This window comes from Silene latifolia, chromosome 3 (assembly GCF_048544455.1).
Source record: "Silene latifolia isolate original U9 population chromosome 3, ASM4854445v1, whole genome shotgun sequence".
Taxonomy (NCBI): domain Eukaryota; kingdom Viridiplantae; phylum Streptophyta; class Magnoliopsida; order Caryophyllales; family Caryophyllaceae; genus Silene; species Silene latifolia.
Window position 1 is genome coordinate 49,393,095 of NC_133528.1, and position 22,802 is coordinate 49,415,896.

General features: G+C 35.3%; 1 protein-coding gene across 1 annotated transcript; it reads right to left on the reverse strand.

Annotated features, from left to right (window-relative positions):
• Positions 1–14,464: 14,464 nt before the first annotated feature.
• LOC141647626 (linoleate 13S-lipoxygenase 2-1, chloroplastic-like) lies at positions 14,465–19,924 on the reverse strand. The gene is made up of 9 exons (XM_074455900.1): positions 19,682–19,924; positions 18,484–18,749; positions 17,735–17,972; positions 17,312–17,623; positions 16,916–17,001; positions 16,662–16,772; positions 15,970–16,274; positions 15,556–15,822; positions 14,465–15,466 (listed from the first exon to the last, which is right to left on the reverse strand). Exons 1-9 carry the CDS (start codon positions 19,863–19,865, stop codon positions 14,707–14,709), a joined length of 2,529 nt encoding a protein of 842 aa, XP_074312001.1. The 5' UTR covers positions 19,866–19,924; the 3' UTR covers positions 14,465–14,706.
• Positions 19,925–22,802: the final 2,878 nt, after the last annotated feature.

A 22,802-nucleotide genomic window follows, 5' to 3' on the forward strand; every position in this document is an offset into this window, starting at 1 on the left:
AAACACTTATTGATTGCAATAGAAGTTTAACATGCCATGTGTCCATGTGTTCAAACTTCTTACACTTGCATTTTCCTTTACATTCATGTTCTCTCTCATAGCATGAACCTTACCAAGTACACATCAAGGTTCCCGACCTCAGTTTTGGTTCTTTATCTTGAAAGAACTTTCTTATCGATTATCACATAACGAACGAATTTGTGGTGAATGATATAACTTGTACTGATCAAGTACTCCATCCACACACAATGCACTAGGTATATGTTTTGCAGAGTCTTACAACAATTTGTCAAGACGATTGGTCTAGCACTTCTCACAAGTCCTAGCATAGTTAGGAAAGATTAGTTTTGAGTGACTTCTTATTCAACTAAGTATCTTTCCAAAACTTCTTATTTCTCTTTCTAGGCTTGAAAGATTTAGGATTCTCATAAGTCCTTACATGTGCTCGGATTTTCATTAATATGCGCAACCTCTTGACACATATAAGAGCATTCTGACAAACACCGAAATCGCTCATCGGATTCTACTCGAGAATTCATGACGTTTCTATTGTGGCTTACCAATGAATCATCATGCTCTTATGCATATGATTCACTATTGGACATGTGCATGATTATTCTAATGGCGGAAACATTAGTTACTAATAATCATGAGATCAACCGTTCATAGGTTCAATGAACGACCATGACTGCTAATGGCAATTCCATTTTCATCTATATGAATAACCTATGTGTATGTTGATATGATGTGCATCTCTTAATACTAATCCAATATTTCTTGTCGTAATTGGATTCATCATAGTCCAAATTCATCCAGAATTGAAAACTAAAATGCTTCTTTATGAAAGAAGGTGTTAGCTCGTCATTCTTTAATGAGTGGTGAGTTGTAAACATTCAAAGGATGATAGCTCCCACTAAATTCCATGTCTTCACATGATAATTTCCTAACTCCCACTCAATTCCACATATTTCGAAATTGACTTCTCAATCGAAACTTTTTAAGAATTGAAATATAAATTGCATTGCCAAGTTATTAAGATAAAACCATATATGTTCCCATCATATCCCTTCAAAATACCTATTTCGAAGAGGTCTCATTTTAACCTTACGGAAAGAGATTTTAAATCTCTAACACACTCATGTCATAATGATGTGTAGCAATGTCATTATTCAAATATAAATAATATCTAGAACACGTCCTTCAAAATACCCTTTCGGAAGGAGGTTTAACCATTTCATAATGAGGTTAAGCAATGACATTTGCGTGGTTAAAACTTGGCCATTGAAGATATCGGTATATCAATCTTTGCAACTCGATCATAACTAGTATGTTACTATGATTCATTTAGGCTCTTAAGTAAATCTCAAGGTTGAAACTATTGGTCAAAATTTATCATATAGAACTTAGTCAAAAACTTGTTAAGACTTTACATTAGTCATTTTTTCTTCCAAAACTTTCTTTTGGTCTCCTCGTGTAGTTATCATAAGAATATGTTCTTTCGATTACTTCACTTGGTCTCTTTTGTCATATAGAACTTACTTGAGACCATAGATCTCATCTATTTGGTATACTATGTAAATAGATATACCTTCATTCAAATCATTCTTTCTTGCATAGATCTTCATTTACACAAGTACACAATTTTTATCTTGTCTCGTGTGTTGTGTCCTCATTTTTCTCTCACTCTATCTTTAGAATAAATACACTATAGATTCAAAGATAGCATATGAGACATAAGTAATGATGTTGAAGTATAAGGAGAACTATCTCATAGATTGACTAATAGTTTTAGATTTCATATGTGTACTTGGTGATTGACATACCTTTAAGAGACTTCGTAGTCTCAAGGTTACTTTGTAAATGATCATACACAAGCCTTAAGCATGTGGACATATAATGAAACCCGTCATTATATTTGTCTATTAGATCACTTTAAGTTATATGTTTCTAAGAACAAGCATTTAAACATGAATTTTAGAACAAAAGGATAAAATGATAAAACGGGTGACTTGGGTTGCAAACCAAGTCACTATTATCCAAAATACAACCCATTATCCAAAATACCTTTCCATGACGAACACGGAAACTTAAGGTTCTAAAATCCAAAACATAATTTAAAATAAGACAATGAAAAGCAAAGCTCCATGAAAGCTATCCCTAGCTTCTTGATGGTTTTTCATGCTTGCTTTTCCTTTCCCTTGTCTTTGCTTGGTGGAGGCCCTATTTACAATAAAAGGGAGATACATTATCACAACTTTGCATCATAATACCATAGTTGAATTAGAAACATAAAAGAAGGATAGTCATTTACCTACTGGAGTAATCTTTCCAACCTTAATATCACCAAGGTATTTGGAATAATTTCTTTTCCAATGTCCCATACCATTACAATAATGACATTTATCAAGAGGACCCTTCTTTATTTTTGAAGTGCTAGCTTCACAAGTCCTAGCTTTGGTGAATGCGGGAGCTTGCTTCTTACCCTTCCTCCCATTCTTATTGAACTTCCCCTTACTCTTAGTGCTTATGTTAAGCACATCCTTGGGTGGGTTCACATTTAAACCCATGTCCCTTTCGGCTTGCACAAGTAACTTGTGCAATTCTTCAAGAGACACATCCTTGTCTTGTATGTTAAAATTCACCCGGAATTGAACATATGCTTTGACTTTGGACAAGGAGTGTAGAATCCTATCTACAACAAGTTCTTTGGGGATTTCAACCTTTTCAATTTTCAAGGTCTCGACAAGCTCCATAAGTTTGAGCACATGAGGGCTAACCTTTTGGCCCTCTTTGAAGTCGAGATCAAAGAATGCCGCGGCCGCCTCATATTGGACGATCTGCGGAGTTTGTGAAAACATTGTCACAAGCTTCGAGTAAATCTCATTAGCATTGCCCATTTTAAAGGCTCTCCTTTGGAGGTCCGCCTCCATCGCAAATATCAAGACATTTTTCATTGCGGCGGACTCCTTTTGGTAAGCCTCATATGCTTCCCTAGTGGCGGCTGTCGACCTAGTAGTAGGTTCGGGAGGAGAGGCCTCGGTAAGGTAACGAAGCTTGTCGTCACCTTGGGCGACCAATTTGAGTTGGGCATCCCAATCGGAGAAATTTGACCCATTCTTTTCAAGTTTACATCGATCCATGAAGGATAAGAGCCATGATGTACTAGCGAGAGGCGTTGCAATAGGGGTTGGTGTTGCCATTTGTTATGAGAAAAAGAAGTGGTCTACAAAACAAAGGAGTAAAACAAATGTCGTTTTAATAATAATACTCGTAAAAATTATAATTTAAACAAGTTTTATGCATTTTTCTAGTGACCTCTACCCAACTAGATAAATGATTCCAAGACCCAAATTCATATTAACTTGGGCACGGTGTGGCCGATACATCCCTTATTAATATAACTCGGTGGATTAACGTTTTAATCGATTCTACTTTTAGAACTCTTGGTCGATAATATTACATTAACAATTATCTTTAGCCCAAAACACATCCGACAAGGGCACGGTGTGGCCAATACATCCCTTATCAAAAACTTTTGTTGAGTTCAATCCAAATTTCGAATAAATGTGTCCATTATCCAAACCCATATTAACTTAGGCACGGTGTGGCCGATCCCTTATCAACATGAATTCGGTGGATAGACATTTATCACCCATTTCCCCTACGTAACAAGGTTTGTACCCCGGTGTGGCCGAGTGCACTCCCTCGCGAAATAGGTTTTCATGGTTTCTACTATTTGGTAAGGCTATGTCTCAATTAATTGTTTTAGCGAGAGGTCATGTCAATTTATTATCTATCACGTTTTAAGTGAACTAAAACGGTGAACTATGATAATTTTAATTGACACGGTCGATAAACTCGATGAAGATGATGATGCATGTTTTAGTTATGGCGATTTAGCGATGCATGTGACATAAAATAAAATGCAAGCATAAAATAAATAAATCCTAGTATGGCCTTTCCTAAAATAGAAAAACTATTTAACTATTACATATTCGGAAACCAACTCCATTGGTCCCTTGAACTTCGGTTGTGGCACGCATCTCGAGGTAACACCGTCTTTATGTATCGCCATCTTGAAGAAATCCGTCTTTGGGAAACTCCGAGATAAATAAATTACATAGCAAATTACATAATTTCCTATTATACATTTGTAACTAAAATAAAATAAATCTATTAAATTACAAAACGGTGATACGAGATCACAATAAAATTACAACCGAATCGATATTCCCATACATTTCGGGAAATACCAATTAAAAACTAAGGCCATACTAAGTAAAATTACATAATTCAAAAATTACATAAATTAAAATTATGACAATCATAAAGAAAATGCCGCATTATAATATGTATGAACATGCCCAATTTTATGCTAAATCGCCTTTAATTAGCCAATATCGTATATTACTCGGTTTTTACGGATTTGCGTGATTTCAACATTTTACAATCACAAAAATTACATAAATTCATATTTATGCATAAGTTAATTACCCTAACCTCTTAGGACTCAAAATTTAGTCTTCACTAATTATTTGACCATAATTAACTCATATTTATAAAATTTGTTCATTAATGGACTAAAAATTACAAAAATAAGCTATAAACTTCAAATAAATCACAAAATTTCAAATAAATTTGAAATTTGAAATTTAAACTCATGAACATTCTGGAAAAAATACCATGACACTCATAATGTCCAAAACCTTAGGTCAAAAATTTCGAAATTTTTCCGGAAAAAACAATGTTGCGGTTTATCGGTTTTAACTAAAATAATCATAAAAACATGTGAAAAATTATATTCATCAACTATTCAATTTTAGATCTGAAAAATATAATAAAATGCAACATTGGACGTTTTTTCTTAGTCATAGATTATGTTTTATTAATTTTTTTCACTAATAATGTCACTATTTATGCTATTTTTCTTCAAAAATCCATAAATCATGCAAAAAGACTTCACTATAGCCTATTATTTTACACACATCTTGTAAAATTGCATGTGAAAACATACTAAATTTCTATGACCAGATTCGAAATTTATCTCATATTAACCTATTTTTTACTTAAATCCGAATTTAATAATGAAAAATCCATTTTTCGAGCATAACAAGTCCAAAAATTATGAAAATTTACAGGTTATCTCAAAATAATATATGTGACAACATATCCAAAAATTACTGGAAAATTCGAAGTATAGCTAATTTTAGACCGAAAATGACATTTTTACTCATAAAATCACATTTAAATGCCATTATTGTATAATATGAACAATAAAAATCCGTAAATTTAAACAAAATATCCTAAAACATTTTAGGACCAGAAATTTTAAAATGCATGAATTAATTTCGTGATATCTCATAATAACACAAATTTTACAAGTTTTATATGTTAATCTTTATAACTCGGAAAACCTTTTAACCGATTTGCATGCAAACAACCATGGCTCTTGATACCGATTGAAGGAAAAGTAGATCTATATACTTACATATTCATATATGTTTTAATTTAATTTGTCATAAAATTAATGATTGATCTTATGCATGCAAACATTAGAACAAAATAAGGAAGAAACATTGTTCTTACATTGTGATTTTCGGTTTAATGGGCACAAGAGAGATCACCTTTCTCTCTCATTCTTGAGCTTTACCTTTTGGATGAACTAAGACCCAAGTGTAGGATCTCTCCCAAGGATTTATACCCAAAGCTTTCTCTTAATTAAAATTAATATTATAGATACTAGTACAATATTAATCTTGTAGGAAAAATGACCCAAAACAATTTGGTTTTTAATCTCCCAAAAACCGGTTGGGAGAGAATAGGAGAGGAAGTATTTTTCTCTTTCTAAAATCTTAATTTTTGATAAGTTAGAATGAATGAATACTACACACTCATGCATGTAGTGTATATCAAAAAATATAAGACAAAAATCCTTTGCCTTTTCTTTGGTAAAACCGGGTAGGAGGGAAGAAAGGAGACCCAATGCATGCTCTTGTTTGCCTTCACAAGGTAAACTAGGGTTGCATGGCTACTAAGGCAAGTAATCATTATGTTTACCACTTATAATATAAACACAATTTTTAGCCTAAACCCCTCTTAATTTCGGTACATTAGATAATATGGATTCCATATTATTTTTGTCAATTTGTCAATATGTCACATGTCATATGTTACATAAATTTGTTATGTATTTTTAACATATTAAAAATCAACGTATTAATAAAATACGTCATATACAAAAATCGACTTAGTAATTCATAATTACTTGTACCAAAATATTTCTCCAATTATAAATCACAATAAATTGTATTTATAATAATTCATTCAATTTCAATTATTTCTTTAAACAATAATTTCATCTGAGTAATGATACAATTCAATTACTCAAACCGTATCTCATTTTAATCAATTTCAATACGTAAATTTTACTTCCAAAATCGTCCGTCAATTTTCAAGTAATTTAATTAACTCGTAACGTTATACGATTAATTAAATGATCAATTAAGAGTGTTGCCCTACAGGTATGACCTAGGGGGTCAACTGATCACCACCGTCGCACGACAATAATGTCAAACTCTAGTCAGCCAATCATTACCGATATATGTTGACCAGTTGACAGTAAAAATTACTTCCCAATTGTATTCTTTATAATGAGATTTAAACATGTGATCATCATGATCAACAGTCGTGATCGCATTATTGTCGGAGGACACATATTCCAACAACATGATCATTTATTCTTGGAATATTAGGGGGTTTAATGACCCAATAAAACAGCTGGAAGTTAGGGGTTATCTTTACCAGAATAAAATAGAAGGGTTAGGGCTTCTGGAAACTAGGGTTCGTTTGAATAATTCAGCTGCTATTAGTAAGAAGTTTTCTACTTATACTATTATAAATAACTACTCCCACCATTACAATGGTAGGATTTGGGTTTTTTTGGATGTTAGGAGGGTCATTGTTATTTCTGCTCAGATTCATGATCAGTTCATTCATCTTGAGCTTTTGAATAATAGGACCAACAAAATTGTTTTCATCACTTTTGTTTATGCTAGTAATGATGTTGGGCATAGAGAACGATTATGGGATGATTTAAGAAGTTTGAAAGGTAAGGTTACTAGCTGGATTGTACTGGGAGATTTCAACATTGTTAGGGATGTGGAAGAAAGAATTGGCTCTAACCCACCATCTCTTACTGAGATGCTGGCTTTTAATCAATGTCTGATGGACTGTATTTTGGAGGATTTACATAGCTTTGGCTGTGACCACACTTAGACTAACAAAAGAGAAGCTACTGTTAGGGTCTGGTCTAGATTGGATAGGGTACTGAGTAATCCTTCTTGGTTACTTGAATGCCCAAATACTCAGGTTCATGTCCTGCCACCTGGGATATCTAATCACTCACCTCTCCTAGTTACTGTGGAGGATAAGTATAAGCCTAGGAAATAGTTTAGTTATCTTAATTGTTGGGCTGATCATAAGGAGTATGATGAGATGGTTTTGCAGGCTTGGGGATTACCTGTGAGGGGTAATGTCATGTTCAAATTCTTTGGGAAACTGAAACATGTAAGGAAGAATCTTATTAAGCTCCATAGTGATCACTACTCTGGGATAACTAAGAAAGTGCGGGAAGCTAAAAAGGAGCTTGAAACTTGCCAACTTCAGTTACAAAAGAGGCCTTTGGATTCTGTTCTGATTGAGCAGGAACAGCATTTGATTAATCAGTATGTGATTTTCAAGAAAACTGAGAGAAGCTCACTAGCTCAACGAGCTAAAATTCAGGATGTCAAATATAATGATGCACCCACTAGCTATTATTTTTCCAAAATTGCTGCTAGGAAGCATCAGGTTACTATTGGGAGGATCTTGGATAGACAGGGGATTGAAAAGGTTGGGGTTTAGGATGTGAATCAAGCTTTTGTTGACTACTACAGATGGCTTTTGGGTCAGAAGGTGGATGTCAATTGTGATTCCATGACTGAGTTGCAGGGGGATAAGATTCTTACTTCTGACTGGGAGGGGCTTTGCAGGGAGGTCACACAAACAGAAATTCAGTCTGTTGTGTTCTCTATTGACTCTAATAAAAGTCCTGGTCATGATGGGTTTTCTGCACATTTCTTCAAGAAATCCTGGGAGACAATTAAGAAGGATTTCTGCAAAGCCATCCAATCTTTCTTTAGAACTGGTAAAATGTCAAAGCAAGCTAATACCACATTACTTGCTTTAATTCCAAAGAAACCTGTAGTGGCTAATGTGATGGATTATAGACCTATTGCTTGCTGTACAGTGTTCTATAAAACTGTCATCAAGATATTGTGTGCTAGACTAAAACCTTATCTGTCTCATATTGTGGGTAAGGAGCAGGGTGCTTTTGTTCAGGGCAGGAATATTTTTGAGAATATCATGCTTACCCAGTCATTGGTGAAGGGTTATGGACAAAGAGGGATCTCTCCAAGATGCTTAATCAAAGTGGACATCAAGAAAGCTTTTGATTCCCTTCAATGGGAATTCATTGATAAGATGTTTCAGTATTACAATTTTCCCCCAAAGTTTAAGAACTGGATCCTAGGGTGCATCACTTCTACTTGGTTCAGCTTGAAGATAAATGGTGATAGAGTTGGTTTTTTTAAGGGTGAAGGTGGTCTGAGGCAAGGGGATCCTCTCTCCCCCTTCCTATTTGTTATGAGCATGGAGATCTTATCTCGTACTCTTAGGCACATTCACAAGCATCCTCAGGTTTCATACCACCCCAAGTGTGGACCTGTGAGACTAAACCATTTAATTTTTGCAGATGACCTAATGCTCTTTGTCAGGGGTGATATTCCTTCTGTAGTTGCTGTCACACAAGCATTAGATACTTTTGCAAGCATGTCTGGGTTGTATGCTAATCCTGAGAAGACCAATATCTATATGGGAGGTGTTCAGGATGAGATCAAACAGGAGATTCTTCAGGCTACAAGTTTCAAGGAGGGGGGATTTCCCTTTAGATACTTGGGTATACCTTTGAATGATGGGAAATTGAACAAAAGCATGTTTGCTGATCTTCTTAATAGAGTCCAAAAAGCTCTGCAACACTGGTCTACACACAAACTTTCATATGCAGGGAAGATTAGTTTGTTGAACTCTGTTATTTTGGGCATGGAGCAATACTGGTGCTCTACTTTGTTAATTCCTAAAGGAGTGATCAAGCTAATTACAAAGTTTTGCAGAAATTTCCTATGGAATTCTGAGGAAGGGTGTAGGAAAATGATAATGAAAAGTTGGGTGTCTTGTTGTGCACCTCACCAAGAAGGTGGGTTCAATATTAAGGAAGTGCTGGCCTGGAATAAATGCATTCTGGGTAAATGGATTTGGGAATTGGAACAGGGATCTGATAGCATCTGGTTTGAATGGCATTTCAAATATAACATTAAGTCAGGAAGCATTTGGACTGCAGTATCAAAGCCTACTCATTCGAAAGTGGCGCAAAGATTTTGAAGGTCAGGGATGAGTTGTTGATGCATACTGGGAACATTCAGAATGCAAAACAGTTCATGGCAAGTTGTGTTCACCAGGGGAAGTTGCAACTGAATCTGTTGTATGATAAGTTCAAGCAATGCCTGAATACTGTTAGCTGGGAAAAAGTGATTTGGCAACGTGCAGTTCTACCCAAGCACAGTGTGTTTCTAACACTAGCAATGCAGAAGAAACTCGCTACCATTGATCAACTAAACTGCAGAGGTATTCATTTGGTTAACCATTGTGTTTTATGCAAGAAGGACAATGAGAATCATAAACACTTATTTTTTAAGTGTTTGTTTTCTAAAGAAGTTTGGCATGGCATTCTCTCTTGGATGAAGATTTCTGGGCGTACGAATAGTCTCAATAATGAGCTACATTGGGGTGCTAATAGACGTACTTGTAAACATTGGAAAACCAAATGGTTTCTAGGGTGTCTTGGTGCCGTGGTGTATAGCATTTGGGAAGAAAGGAATGCTAGGATCTTTCAAGGATTGGAGCATACTGTGGATGGAATTATTAAGAAAGTTCAATTCCTTGTAATTATTAGATTATTGTATGCATCTAAATCACATAAGGAGGATGAAATAGTGGGGTACTTAGCTAGTTGAAACCTCATATTGGTTATGCTTTTGTAAGATTGCCTCTTTATTCCCTTTAATGGATGAATATATGGCTTGCCTTTCTTGAAAAAAAAAAAAAAAAAAAAAAAAAAAAAAAAAAAAAAAAAAAAAACATGTGTGTCTTAAGTACCAGGCGAGCAAGTTCTTGTCATACTTCTCAGAGTTAGTCATAAGATTTTTCATACGAAGCTTGTGAAGAGAAAGCAAGGGAGCCCCCTTTCAGGAAAGCACTTATATGATCATGGCCTATATCAACAAAATGTTACAAGCTTTGTATGTAGTCCTGCTCGTTTTAGTAACAACCTTTAGTTTTAGTAACAACCTTTCCGAGGACATATTTACATATGAGGGTTTCAGTTCTTAAGTGTGTGCTTGTAGCTATCTAAATACTTGAAATGTTTTGCTTTTCCCTATGAATCATCATGACTACTTGTGTGTTACATTCCCTCACACTATAATGCAAAATGTGTGGCATGAATTTGCACTTTTATTACGCATTATTAGCAATGTCATTTCTACACTGTTTGCTTTTAATTACAAGTATTCTATTAATTCAAAGCATCTTTATTTTCAACTACCTTGTGCCTAAGTCAGCCATACATTAATTGTTTACAATCAATACACGCTTAATATCGACTCAATTCTGCCTAGCATTTCACCAAATTAGGGTACCGCGCCCGATAGGGCGCGGTGCAACAACTAGTTTGTCTAAAAAAGATATCTTGGTGTTTATTTTGATTACCAAGTCTATTGATAAAGGCTTTTATGATAGGAACATTTGGGTTTACAATTAAGAATGAACAGTTATTTAAAATTAAATGTAAGTTTTTTCGGAAAGTTATTGTGCATATAATAAAAACTGTCTCATTTAAAAATAATTAAAATGATAAAATGGCATGATGATTCTGAGCAATTACTCTAACAACATTACATAAACACAAATGCTTTAATGGCTCCTGTAAATTGCGAGGTAAGAGGGTTAGATGACTATTTCCAAGACCATTAATCTTATGTTTTTACACATTAAACTTTTCTGAACATTTGTTTATACGGTATATTATGTATGCCCGTACAATTTTGCACGGGTGCTAAGCTAGTTTAACATATAAAGTAAAATTTATATACATATCAACATTATTGCACGAGTTTATATTACGGGTTTTTCTAACGTGTGCCCTTAGGGCACACATTAAGAGGCTAAATATAGAAAGAATTAAAGGAATATATCATGAGAAATGTAAGAATCAAATCATTTATTCCATATTTAGTGAATTATTCATTTGATTCTTTCTCTATTTAGCCTCGTTAGAAAAATCCTTATACTTATTTATGTCGAAAGGAAAAAGGGTACATAATAAAAAAAGGGTGGTACTCATTCATGTACATGATTAACTTAATCATGGACATGAATACCCAATTTACCCCTCACATTTTATCTCCCCTTTCTTTCCAGCATTCCACCCAATTCAATTTCTTTTCTTCCAATATACCCGTTCAACTCCCTCCCACCACATGCCACCTACTACCCCTGCCGCCAACTCCGTCGTTCTGCAACCCTACACCCACTCTACCTATGCCCAATTCAAAAGTCAGACTCTATTAGATTAATTAATTTTTCTGGTGCAATTTATTAGATTAATTAATACCACTATATAACTTACACGTTTGGCCTGGAGTTCTTAATTACTTATTGTTATTGATCATTCATCTTAAGAACAACAATTTGTCCGATGCAATTGCGCCTTATATTTGGGAAGTGGTCAACCGTGTATCCATGTATACAACTATTATCATAGAATCATAACTTTAACTTTTTAGAAATTCTAGATTTCTTATTGTTGAAGTATGTGACTTTTAGTGTATTCTAGAAGTTTCCGAAATGTTCTAGACTTATCTGGAATGTGCTAGAATAATGTAGAAACAGCTAGAAGAGTCTAGAAGAGTCTAGAAGGATCTAGAAGAGTCATGTATGTTCTAAGTTTATGTAGAACAACCTAGAACCATCTAGACATATGTATAAGTGGTAAGGAGCTCTAGAGAGTTCCATGTCTAGGCAACTCTAGAATGTCCTATTCTAGAGTGTTCTTGGGATGTAAAAGAAGGAGGAGAAACTCTATAAATAGAGGACCTCCCCTCCCATTTCTATGAACCCAAGTGTATCACAAAAATTTCAGAAACAAATAATACACAAACTAATTCCTTCAAACTAACCTTCAACTAATCAACTAAACTAACAACTAATCTCCACTCTACCTCCTATACTCCCTCATACACCAACAAGTGGTATCAAGAGCTCTAAAGATCTTAAGGGCAACAAAATTAAACTATGGCTTCCGCATCAAACACTCTATTACCCGCTCCTCTAAATTTTCTAGATTTATTTAGAGGAGAAAATTACGACCATTGGTGCATTAAAATGAAGCTCTTCTTAAGAGCAAATGCACTATGGGAGATAGTGGAAATGGTCCCCAAAAACAACAAGAACGTCTTCCAACCACCGAAGCAACCTTAAAGAAAATAAATGAGGATGAAATAAATGACGCCAAAGCCCTCTGTTTCATCTTTAATACCGTTTCGGAGATCATTTTTCCAAAAATAATGTGGGCTTCTACCGCAAAATAAGCGTGGGATTTACTCCAAAAAGAATTCTATGGTGATGAAAGGATAAGGGTGTTACGCCTTAATGCCTTAAGAAAAAATTTCGAAAATTTGAAAATGGGGGAGAATGAAGACATAAATACCTACACTTGGAGGGTAATGGAGACAGTCAACCAAATGAAAATATATGGTGAAGATGTCGCCGACACGAGGATTGTGCAGAAAATTCTCGTAACATTGACAAAAAAATTTGACATGATTGTCAATGTTATTAAAGAATTAAGGGATCTATCGAAACTCACTGTGACAGAGCTAATCGAATCCTTACACGCCCATGATCAGAAATTCAAGACTCAAGCATCTTCTTACGAAGATGCAATCTGGAATTGGAAAGAACAGAGGGTAGAAAGAAATGTGACCATAATCCCTGATCATCCACATCATTCACAAGGTGATGTTGACACAACCAACAACAATGATCCTCCTACACCTCCATCAACTCCTAATACACCTTCTCTATCCCCAAATGACAATTCAGAGAATGCTACGGGAGCACGAGGTAAGAAAGATCTATGTGAATTTTATGTAGAATGTCCTGCTACTCATTTGGATGCAGAAGAGACGAAGAGGTGCTACTTCGCTTTTGAGGAGCCAAAAGACTTTGATGAGGCTTCCAAACCTAAGGAGTGGCAAGAACCTATGGAGAAGGAGATAAACATGATAAAGAAAAACAACACTTGGAAGTTGGTTGACACGCCAAGAGATAGAGATCGAAAGGTGATTGGTGTAAAGTGGGTTTATAAAACTAAGTTGAATCCTAATGGCTCTATCAACAAGCACAAAGCAAGAATGATCGGCAAAGGATATTCCCAACAAGATGGAATTCACTACGAAGATACATTTGCTCCAGTTGTTCGTCATGCTACCAGCTCGAGGAGGAGACGTCCATCGAGCAACCTCCGAGTTTGGCGATACAAAAGAAAAAAGAAAAAGAAGTGGAATGTTCAAGCTAAGTGTTACACCAAAATTCTCAAGGAGGAGTGTTGAAGTATGAGACTTTTAGTGTATTCTAGAAGTTTCCGGAATGTTCTAGACTTATTCGGAATGTGCTAGAATAATGTAGAAACAACTAGAAGAGTCTAGAAGAGTCTAGAAGGATCTAGAAGAGTCATGTATGTTCTAGGTTTATGTAGAACAACCTAGAACCTTCTAGACATGTGTATAAGTGGTAAGGAGCTCTAGAGAGTTCCATGTCTAGGCCACTCTAGAATGTCTTATTCTAGAGTGTTCTTGGGATGTAAAAGAAGGAGGAGGAGCTCTATAAATAGAGGACCTCCCCTCCCATTTCTATGAACCCAAGTGTATCATAAAAATTTCACAAACAAATAATACACAAACTAATTCTTTCAAACTAACCTTCAACTAATCAACTAAACTAACAACTAGTCTCCACTCTACCTCCTATACTCCCCCATACACCAACACATATCGTTGTTGATTAGTTGTTGACAATTCTCGTATTATTACTTAATCGACAAGAGAATTAGTGTCGATAATTGAGTAATTTGACGAATTTGATTAATTTTGTGGGAATCGAATAAGAGAGTTTATTTATTTTGTTTTTTGGCGAAGGCTAAGATATGGAAAATTAATGACAAAAAATCCATAAAAGAGTAATCTTTGTCCATGAATGAGCAACTACTTAAAAAAAAAGAAAGACTTGCATTCATTATTCTTCCATAATCTAAATTCAAATAACTCGTTTTTATTCAATAACCTGAACATCAAACAGTTGGAGCATCCAAGCCACAAGGGCAAGGCTGCTTCCACAAAGCAAACAAGCACACAAACATAAAAGGAAGATCCAGTGTCTAATACAAGCACCACTTAGAAGATCTTCATACAACACAAATATAGGAAATAAGCTTATACAAGTTTAGAACCGCTGTTTATTCGCGTAAGTACCATTAGGATAGATTCTCGAGGCTTATATAGAAACACTGTTTGGGACACCCATACCAGTAACACCGGGTTTTGAGAACGGTTTAAGCAGTTCATATGGAATAACTCCTGCTCCAGTTCTGTTACTTAACTTCTGGTCTGCGTTCCTTGCATCAATTGTAGTCTCTATCTTCTTCAAATTCAAATGAAAATTTTCAAACGACTCTTTTGTGGCGGGATCATCAGCCCATGACGGCTCAAGTTGTTCACCTATATACTCCTCCTCAGGCGAATGGCTTGACAAAACATTCAAGATGGTCATGACTTTAATCCCTTGAGCTCTAGATGGTAATGTGTTTAGCAACACATTACATGGGTTTTTCACAAAGTAGTCCCACTCTTCTTCAGTTGAGTCTTCAGTAGGCATTTTGATTCGGGCAATTGTTGGTCGATTTGGGAAGTATCCTCCGAAACTGTATTGACCAAAGTTTACTGCAGCGTGGTGCCCAGACGCTACCCATATCATAGTTGTTAGAATCTGAATAAGGACCTGAGAAGTTGTAAGAACCGGCCACCATTGCTCATCTTTCTTATCTCCATGGCCTTTCTCACGGATTTCGGCCCACCACTGTTGGAGTTCTGTATCAGACTGAACCTCTTCTTCATTTTGGTAATATTGCATGACGTAGTCGGTGACCCATTGCTTCATAGCATCCCAAAGGAGAAGTCCATCGTTAGCATATGGATAATCCTCGATTGCAAGCTTAAGTCCGTGCGGTGATGATTCATCTTCAATAGCTATGCCTCTATTAAATCAAATTTAGAGACCAATGAGTATACTAAATTATGTAAAATTTGTATCAATGAATAGACAATATCTCGATAAACAATATACCTGCTGATTAGATCAGTTGGTAATGCTTGATGGTCGAACCTCCACTCCTTGTCATAAACCAAAGAGCCATATTCCATGGAATATTTGTCGAGTGAGAACGTACTCTCAATAAACCCACCAGCATTCACAAGAGCTACACGAGCTAGTGAATTGATCTCCATGGTGTATCGAAAATAAGGATTCAGGAGTCTATGAATTGGATGCACAGCACTTAGTTGTCGGTTTGTTGCAATTATGAAAGGCTCAATACAACAATGAGTCCTTAACCTATCGTCGAAACAACATGGATTAGTTCAAAAGCCGAACTACCAATCAAAACTACTGTAACTCAGCATACTGATTATTATTATTATTATTATTATTATTATTATTATTATTATTATTATTATTATTATTATATACAAGGAAATATACCAATGGCTAACAATTTGGTGATTAGCAGAATCATGAGCAAGAACATGAGCTTTAGCAAGCCTCCAAAGCCAAGTGCTTGTGCCATCATAGCCAGGCGTATATACTTGTTTCCACTGAGGCTTCCCATTCGCCGATGGCGGCCTTGTTAATTCGATAGCCAGAGGTCTCAAAGTTCCTTTCGGGGTTAGAAAGAACAATGTACGCGACCCATATAGGGTCGTGCCTTTGATCTCTCTTACTTTGTTCACAAAAGGTAGAAGCGTGTCATGATAGTCTAGTAAGAACAGTTTCTTTTGCTTCAAAGCCTGCGATTATTAATTTTTTTTTTAATATATATAAATCAGTGTTTTAAATTATGATTGAAACGGTAAAGAACGCAGGGAAAAAGAAGTCAGATATTCAGAGAAAATTAGCAATGACACTATTAATTCATTAGCTTAGGGTCGACTTCTGTTAAAAAGTTCAATTTGTTTGTAATTTCATACTAAACATTTTATATAGTCATATTACACCTATTGAATTGGGTGTTTGCGACTGAGCAATATGGGACTCGGGCCAGTGACGGTTCCACCAAATAGGGATTGGGCGAGGTCACTTTGATTTTAAAAAAGATATATCTCAAGGTTTCTTTATCTACGCTCATTAAGTTGATCATATTTGCTTAAGAAGAAGGTACGGAGAGACGTTCATACCTCACTCAAGGACATGGCACTTCTGATCTCTTGCTCAACTAGTTCAGTAGTAATTATTGATTCAGGGGAGCCGTAAATTTCAGAGTCAAGCTTGCTCATTAAAGGCCATTCCTACACAATGTATGTTGACTGTATTCTTAGAAATTATCTTCTAAGAAAATTGTATTTAAATGACAACAATGTAATTGCAGACCAACATAAAACAGTTAGCATTGTATTGTCTATATCATTATAATATAAGCTATGGATCATACCGTAACTAGTTTAATGCTACTTGGGTTTGGACCGGCAAGGGTCTCTCGAGCAAATTCTTCATCTCTAAACCATGAAAATTGATCTCCTACAGACACAAAACGGTATCATATCCACACGAATTAGAAGAGAATACAAGACTCTAACACCAACTACTCCATAATTAACAATAATAGACAAAACTGTTCTGAAATTTTACCCAGTAATAAAAAGGGAGTTTATTTTTTGATTACCCATAATAAAAAATATAGGTGGAGGCATCAATCGACTGCTAATTCGCAACATGAAAAGCTTTTATTGTGTTATATTTCGTCCATGAATAATATCGGGATAAATAAGTAATTAACCATAGAGTAAAACTTGAGAGGTACGTAATATTTGGACATTTAGCTACTTACTCTGTAAGACATGAGGGGTGGGAAAACGTAAAAGACGTTCAGTTGGATTTATTAAATTGGGCACAACTGTTAGCATGGACTTGATATCTTTAATGTCGGACATCTCAATTCCTCGATCGAATAAGTCATTAATCTCTCTGAAGTTAAAATGTCCAAGACTGGTATCAGTAACAGCGTCCTCCAGGGTCGGGACTACTGAATGCAAGACATTAGTTAGAACACTGGTCCCGAAGTCTAACGTCTTCAGATCTGCGAATACTTCATCCCTCGGTATGTAAAAGGTGCCGAGTATTCTTGTTTCTGATAACGGATCTACATGGAAAAGAGTAAGAGTAATTTTATTTATGTATTTGACAACGTAGAAGTTGTTATGCTATAAGTAAGAAATACAGTGACATTGAAACGATAAAAATGACTCCATACCAGATTTGCAGGGAGGCCGGCCAGACCGACAACGTCTTGGATATGGATGCTGGTTGCCTCCAAGAACAGATCGGACAACAGCCGGCTTACTGTCAGGGCTGCCAAGATCGTTGTAAACGTCGTAGTCATAAATACGGTCGAAGGACTTGCGTTTCCCTTGACCATTGCCTCTCATATTTTGAAGCTCCTTCTCACGCAAGCTTTTCAGTCCCGGTGGAGTGTTTGATGGAATGTAAGACTGCTTGTTTGGATATTCATCAGAAAGAATATACGGAGTAAAAGACAAATAAATAATTGGCATAAATGGAGTAATAGTCCATCAAACATAGATCAGACGCTTCCAACTTGAGCCAATATTTCTCGTAATTTGTACTCATCAAAATTGATCCACCTCATAGTGTCAAGAAATAAATTTTATTTGAAATTCATTTCAAGTACATATGATGATATGAAAAGGGAAATATAGAGTTATTTGAGTGGACTCAATAAGACTTGGCCAACAACATGGGCCAGCAGCTCGGACCGGCTAACCAGTATGTGCGATTGGGTCCATGATTTAGCAACATGCCTCGACCCGTCAGGGTTAGGGCAAAATTTGAGCTAGCCAGACCCAGCCAGCACTCTGGAACTGGATAGGCCGGTTTAGGGCCTGGCCAAAGGAGCCCGACTCGTCTCGGGCTGGCCCTGCCCAGCATGTGGCAAGGTCTAGACTCAATGTAAGAAGTATTTAAATCAATTGTCCCCTTTACCTCATTAGTGAAGAAAACTCTCTTTTCAGGATTGTCATGGGTCGAAGCGATCCATGAATTGCAAGTGACCTCGACAGTTCCTTGAGGCAAGCCCTTAATAACAATGGTTTTGACATACATTTCTTTTTGATGTTCATTTTTAAGCAGTACTGCTCCCAATTTACCAAAATTATCATTGACGTGAAATTTTGCTTCATATTTCAATTCATCTAACCCCTTTGGAATTAACACGTTGAGGTTTGCCTTTGCTTCAACTGGCTTTTGCCCTAAAACATAGCGACAACAATGTTAGAAGCTAAGAGTTTTGAGGGGCGTACAAAAGCACAATAGCGGATCTAAGCTTTTGGCGTCAAAGATGATAATTATAATAATAGTACATAAATTAACTCGTCCAATCATACTAATAACAACGCTTTCCTTGTCCTTAGAGATTTTTATGTCGAGAATTTGAGAATATGTCTTGATTGCTAATTTGGATCACTAATTTGAGTCACTATCGTAGTCACTAAGTGAGTAGTGAGATTTATTATCCATATAAATAACTTGATCCTATTGGGTCACACATAAAAGATACTCGAGATTAGTAAAATTATAAGTGGAACTTATAATAATAGAGACTTACGTTAATGGATTTGTAAAAGTAATCTCGGGAATGGAGTACCAATGTAAAATAGATTGAAAAGCGGAATTCATAATTGTTATTGATAGTTCGTGTCTCTAAGGATTACAACGATCCGCATTTATAGCACTGAGAATATCTAAACACAATAATAATATCTTCCTAATATCGGCAATATGATCATTTATTAAATCATTTGATATTTTTCTGATTACGTACGGTATATTACAATATACCGTAATCTTCTCTAACAATCAATTTACCAAAATTTAGTCTTAGGCTCCGTTCTTTTTGGACTTAACTTTAACTCGTTTTAGTTCTAATTAGTTCAACTCTTAGTTTAGTTTAGTTCAACTATATTAAGTTAGGTTCAGTTTAGTACAGCTCTATTAGGTTCAGTTTAGTTAAGCTTTTTTCCGCTAAAATAAAAAGAATCTAAGTCCTTCTTCCTTCATTTTAATCATTCATTTATTGTAAGTAAAATATTCTCACAAAAAGTAAAAAGACGCCGAGTAAAAAACAAATGATAACAAATATTTCGAAAACAAGAATTATTTGAAACGAAGAGTAATAACATACCATGTTCTGTACTAACAAGCTCTAGATGAAGTGTACCAACTGGCACAATATTAAGTGGAATGCCTGACACTATATTAGATACAACGTCGGTCACTTGACCAACCCCAACATTTTTTACAGACCCAGATACGGTTAACATTTCAGTAACCACAACGGAAACATTAGGATGTGAAAAAATATTCATTTTCGTTTGTAATGTAAGTAAAAATTAAGTGAGGATATGTTTTTAGTTCAACAATAAGGCCTCCTTTTATAGAGTTCTACAGTTCAAATAATACTATTGTCTATTGATTTCAAATAAAACATGAAAAACATGTTATTCAGCTCTACAGGCTACAGTGAAATCGTTGATAATTGATATAGGGCCTGTCCGGCCACGTCAGCCTGTCTCGTCTTCAATAATGGAACCTTATCACGGTTCTACTGTTCTACTCCATACGGACCCTACTTTACAGTACATACATAATACACGAGTTAAATAAGTGAGAAAAAAAAAGGGCGGTACTCATATCGCCAATTGAATTTCCATGGGACTGTTAAAGGTTTTGTTATTATTTTATAATCAAATGTAACTACAAAGGTCCAGCTATTTAGGTAGTATTACGGTTTACGGTAACTTTTTTTTTCCCAAAAGTGGCTTATATTTGACTGTAAAATCGTTTCAAAATCCCGTTTTATTGTTTCTGATTAAAATTACCCGTCTAAAGAGTGACCAACTCATTATTGTGAGCATTATTAACACGATCCCCTACGTTTATTTGGCATTTCAGATCTTTTTTCTTCTGGTTATATTTAAGGCCAGCAAGGTTGTTCATTGTTCCGGGACCGGACCAGACCAAACACCTTGGACCGAAGACCGAATAAGGCTGAAATGATGGACCGTGGACCGGACCATATTAATATCGGTCCGGGCCGGTTTGGACAGAAAAACGCATAGACCGGACCGAACCAAATGGACCATATTATCTTAAAAATATCCAAGATTAAAACTCATAATAATTAGTAACATTATTCTTAGATAATAATAAGTACGGAGTATATCCTTAATGGATACAACGCGTAAAACAATATTATAAACCAAATACAAAATTGAAATACGAATGTCTTGTTTTCAGCAAAAATAAATAACTAGAATTAAAGTTTTATTGAATAACTATGAAGAGTGAAGTATTGAGTTCATGAGGAGTTAGCTTCCACTTATGCATTCATAGGATCCACACCATTTACCACATTGTCGTCCAAGTTCATATCTTCCAAATCTGTAGAAGTAATTGGATAAAGTATCTTAAAAACTTAGAATGTGCTATAATACAATTAGTCATTATGAGAATTTTGAAGCTACTGCATCTTACCTTTCTCAAGATTTTCCAAGTCTTCCAAGAAGTCGTCTATATTAATTTTTTCTCCAGCCATGCAAAACCAGTCTTAAGCGCAAATAAGAGCTTGAACCATCTTTAAAATAAATACATATGAACCATCTTTAAAATACAAGATATATATATATATATATTATATAGAGTAAAGTTCTTATAAGTCCACCATATATTTCGAGTCCCTAAGTCCTATCTCTTACCATTAGATACTCAAATATGGATGGTTGAGATTGAAGACAACAAACACACTTAACACTAATGAGTTTTCTATACACTAATTAATCTCACTTTCTCTCTCTAGCTTTAGTTATACATTCATTAATTCATTATCATACACTTAACAAAAAAAAGTCTTCTTATGCTTCAAAGTTTTTACAAATTTTACGAGTGTAATTGTAACAAAAAAAAGTATAATTCTAACGAAAAAAAGCGGTTTTGACGTGTTTTATTTTGTTTTTTTGTAATTTTGAGACGAGTTTACGACATTTTTGCGTTTTCAAATTTTACGAGTGTAATTCTAACGAAAAAAGTGTAATTTTAACAAAAAGAAAGCGGTTTTGACGGATATTATTTTGAAATTTCAAATTTTGAAGCAAGTTTACGACAAATTTTGCGTTTTACGACAAATTTGAAATTTTGAAGCAGTTTACGTCAAATTTTGAGAAATATTTTCTTTTCAAACTTTAACACAACTCATTATAAATTGAGTGATTTATAAGTGTAATTTTAGTCATTTAAAAGTGTAACTTTAGTCCATTAAAGAGTAATTTTAGTCCAGAAGTGTAACTTTACTCCATCAAATTGTAGTTTTAGTCCAGAAGTGTAACTTTAGTCCATTAAAGTGTAATTTTAGTCCATTAAATTGTAATTTTAGTCCATTGAGAGTGTATCTCTAGTCCATATTCAAAGTGTAACTTTAATCCATTCAGAGTGTAACTTTAGTCTATTGAGAGTATAACTGTAGTCCTTGAGAGGGTACCCTTAATAGAGATAAGTATAATTTTAATAGATAAAAGTGTAACTTTAATAATAGAGAAAAATGTAACTTTAACAGAAAAAAGTGTAACTTTAATAGGAAAAAGTGTAATTTTAATAGATAAAAGTGTAATTTTAATGGAGAAAAGTGTAACTTTAACGGAGAAAAGTGTAATTTTAATAAGTGTAACTTTAATAGAGAAAAATGTAATTTTAATAGAGAAAACTGTAATTTTAATAAATGTAACTTTAATAGAGAAAAATGTAACTTTAATAGTAAAAAGTGTAACTGTTCCGGGTGTAATTCCGGAGCAGGATTTGTTACCACGTAAGCTCGATGAATGATGTCTTTGCTTGACTCTTCGTTTCGGCCTCTCCTGAAACAATGAACAAACTGAGGGCTCGGCTTGGTACCGAGCGAACTCACTCCGACGCTCAAGTCAGTAAACTTAAAGAGATTAAGTTGTGTGTTACTTGGCAAAGTATATTGTAGAGAGATAAGGGAGTTAATACCAGATGAATAGTGAGTTTATGGGTGAATTGTGGATTATTCGATCGTTTTCTCAATGAGGATTGAGGAGTATTTATAGACTTTCACCTTTTGTCACGTAGTGGCCAAGTGGCCAAGTGGCAGAGCAGGTGGAAAGACTGATCTACCCTCGGCCGAGGGACCCATGGCAGGCCGGCGGACCTGGTTGACTCCATGCCGAGGGGTCTTGGATATGAGTACGCGGATATGCCTCCTACGGTGGCTAGTTGCCCACCGAGACCCA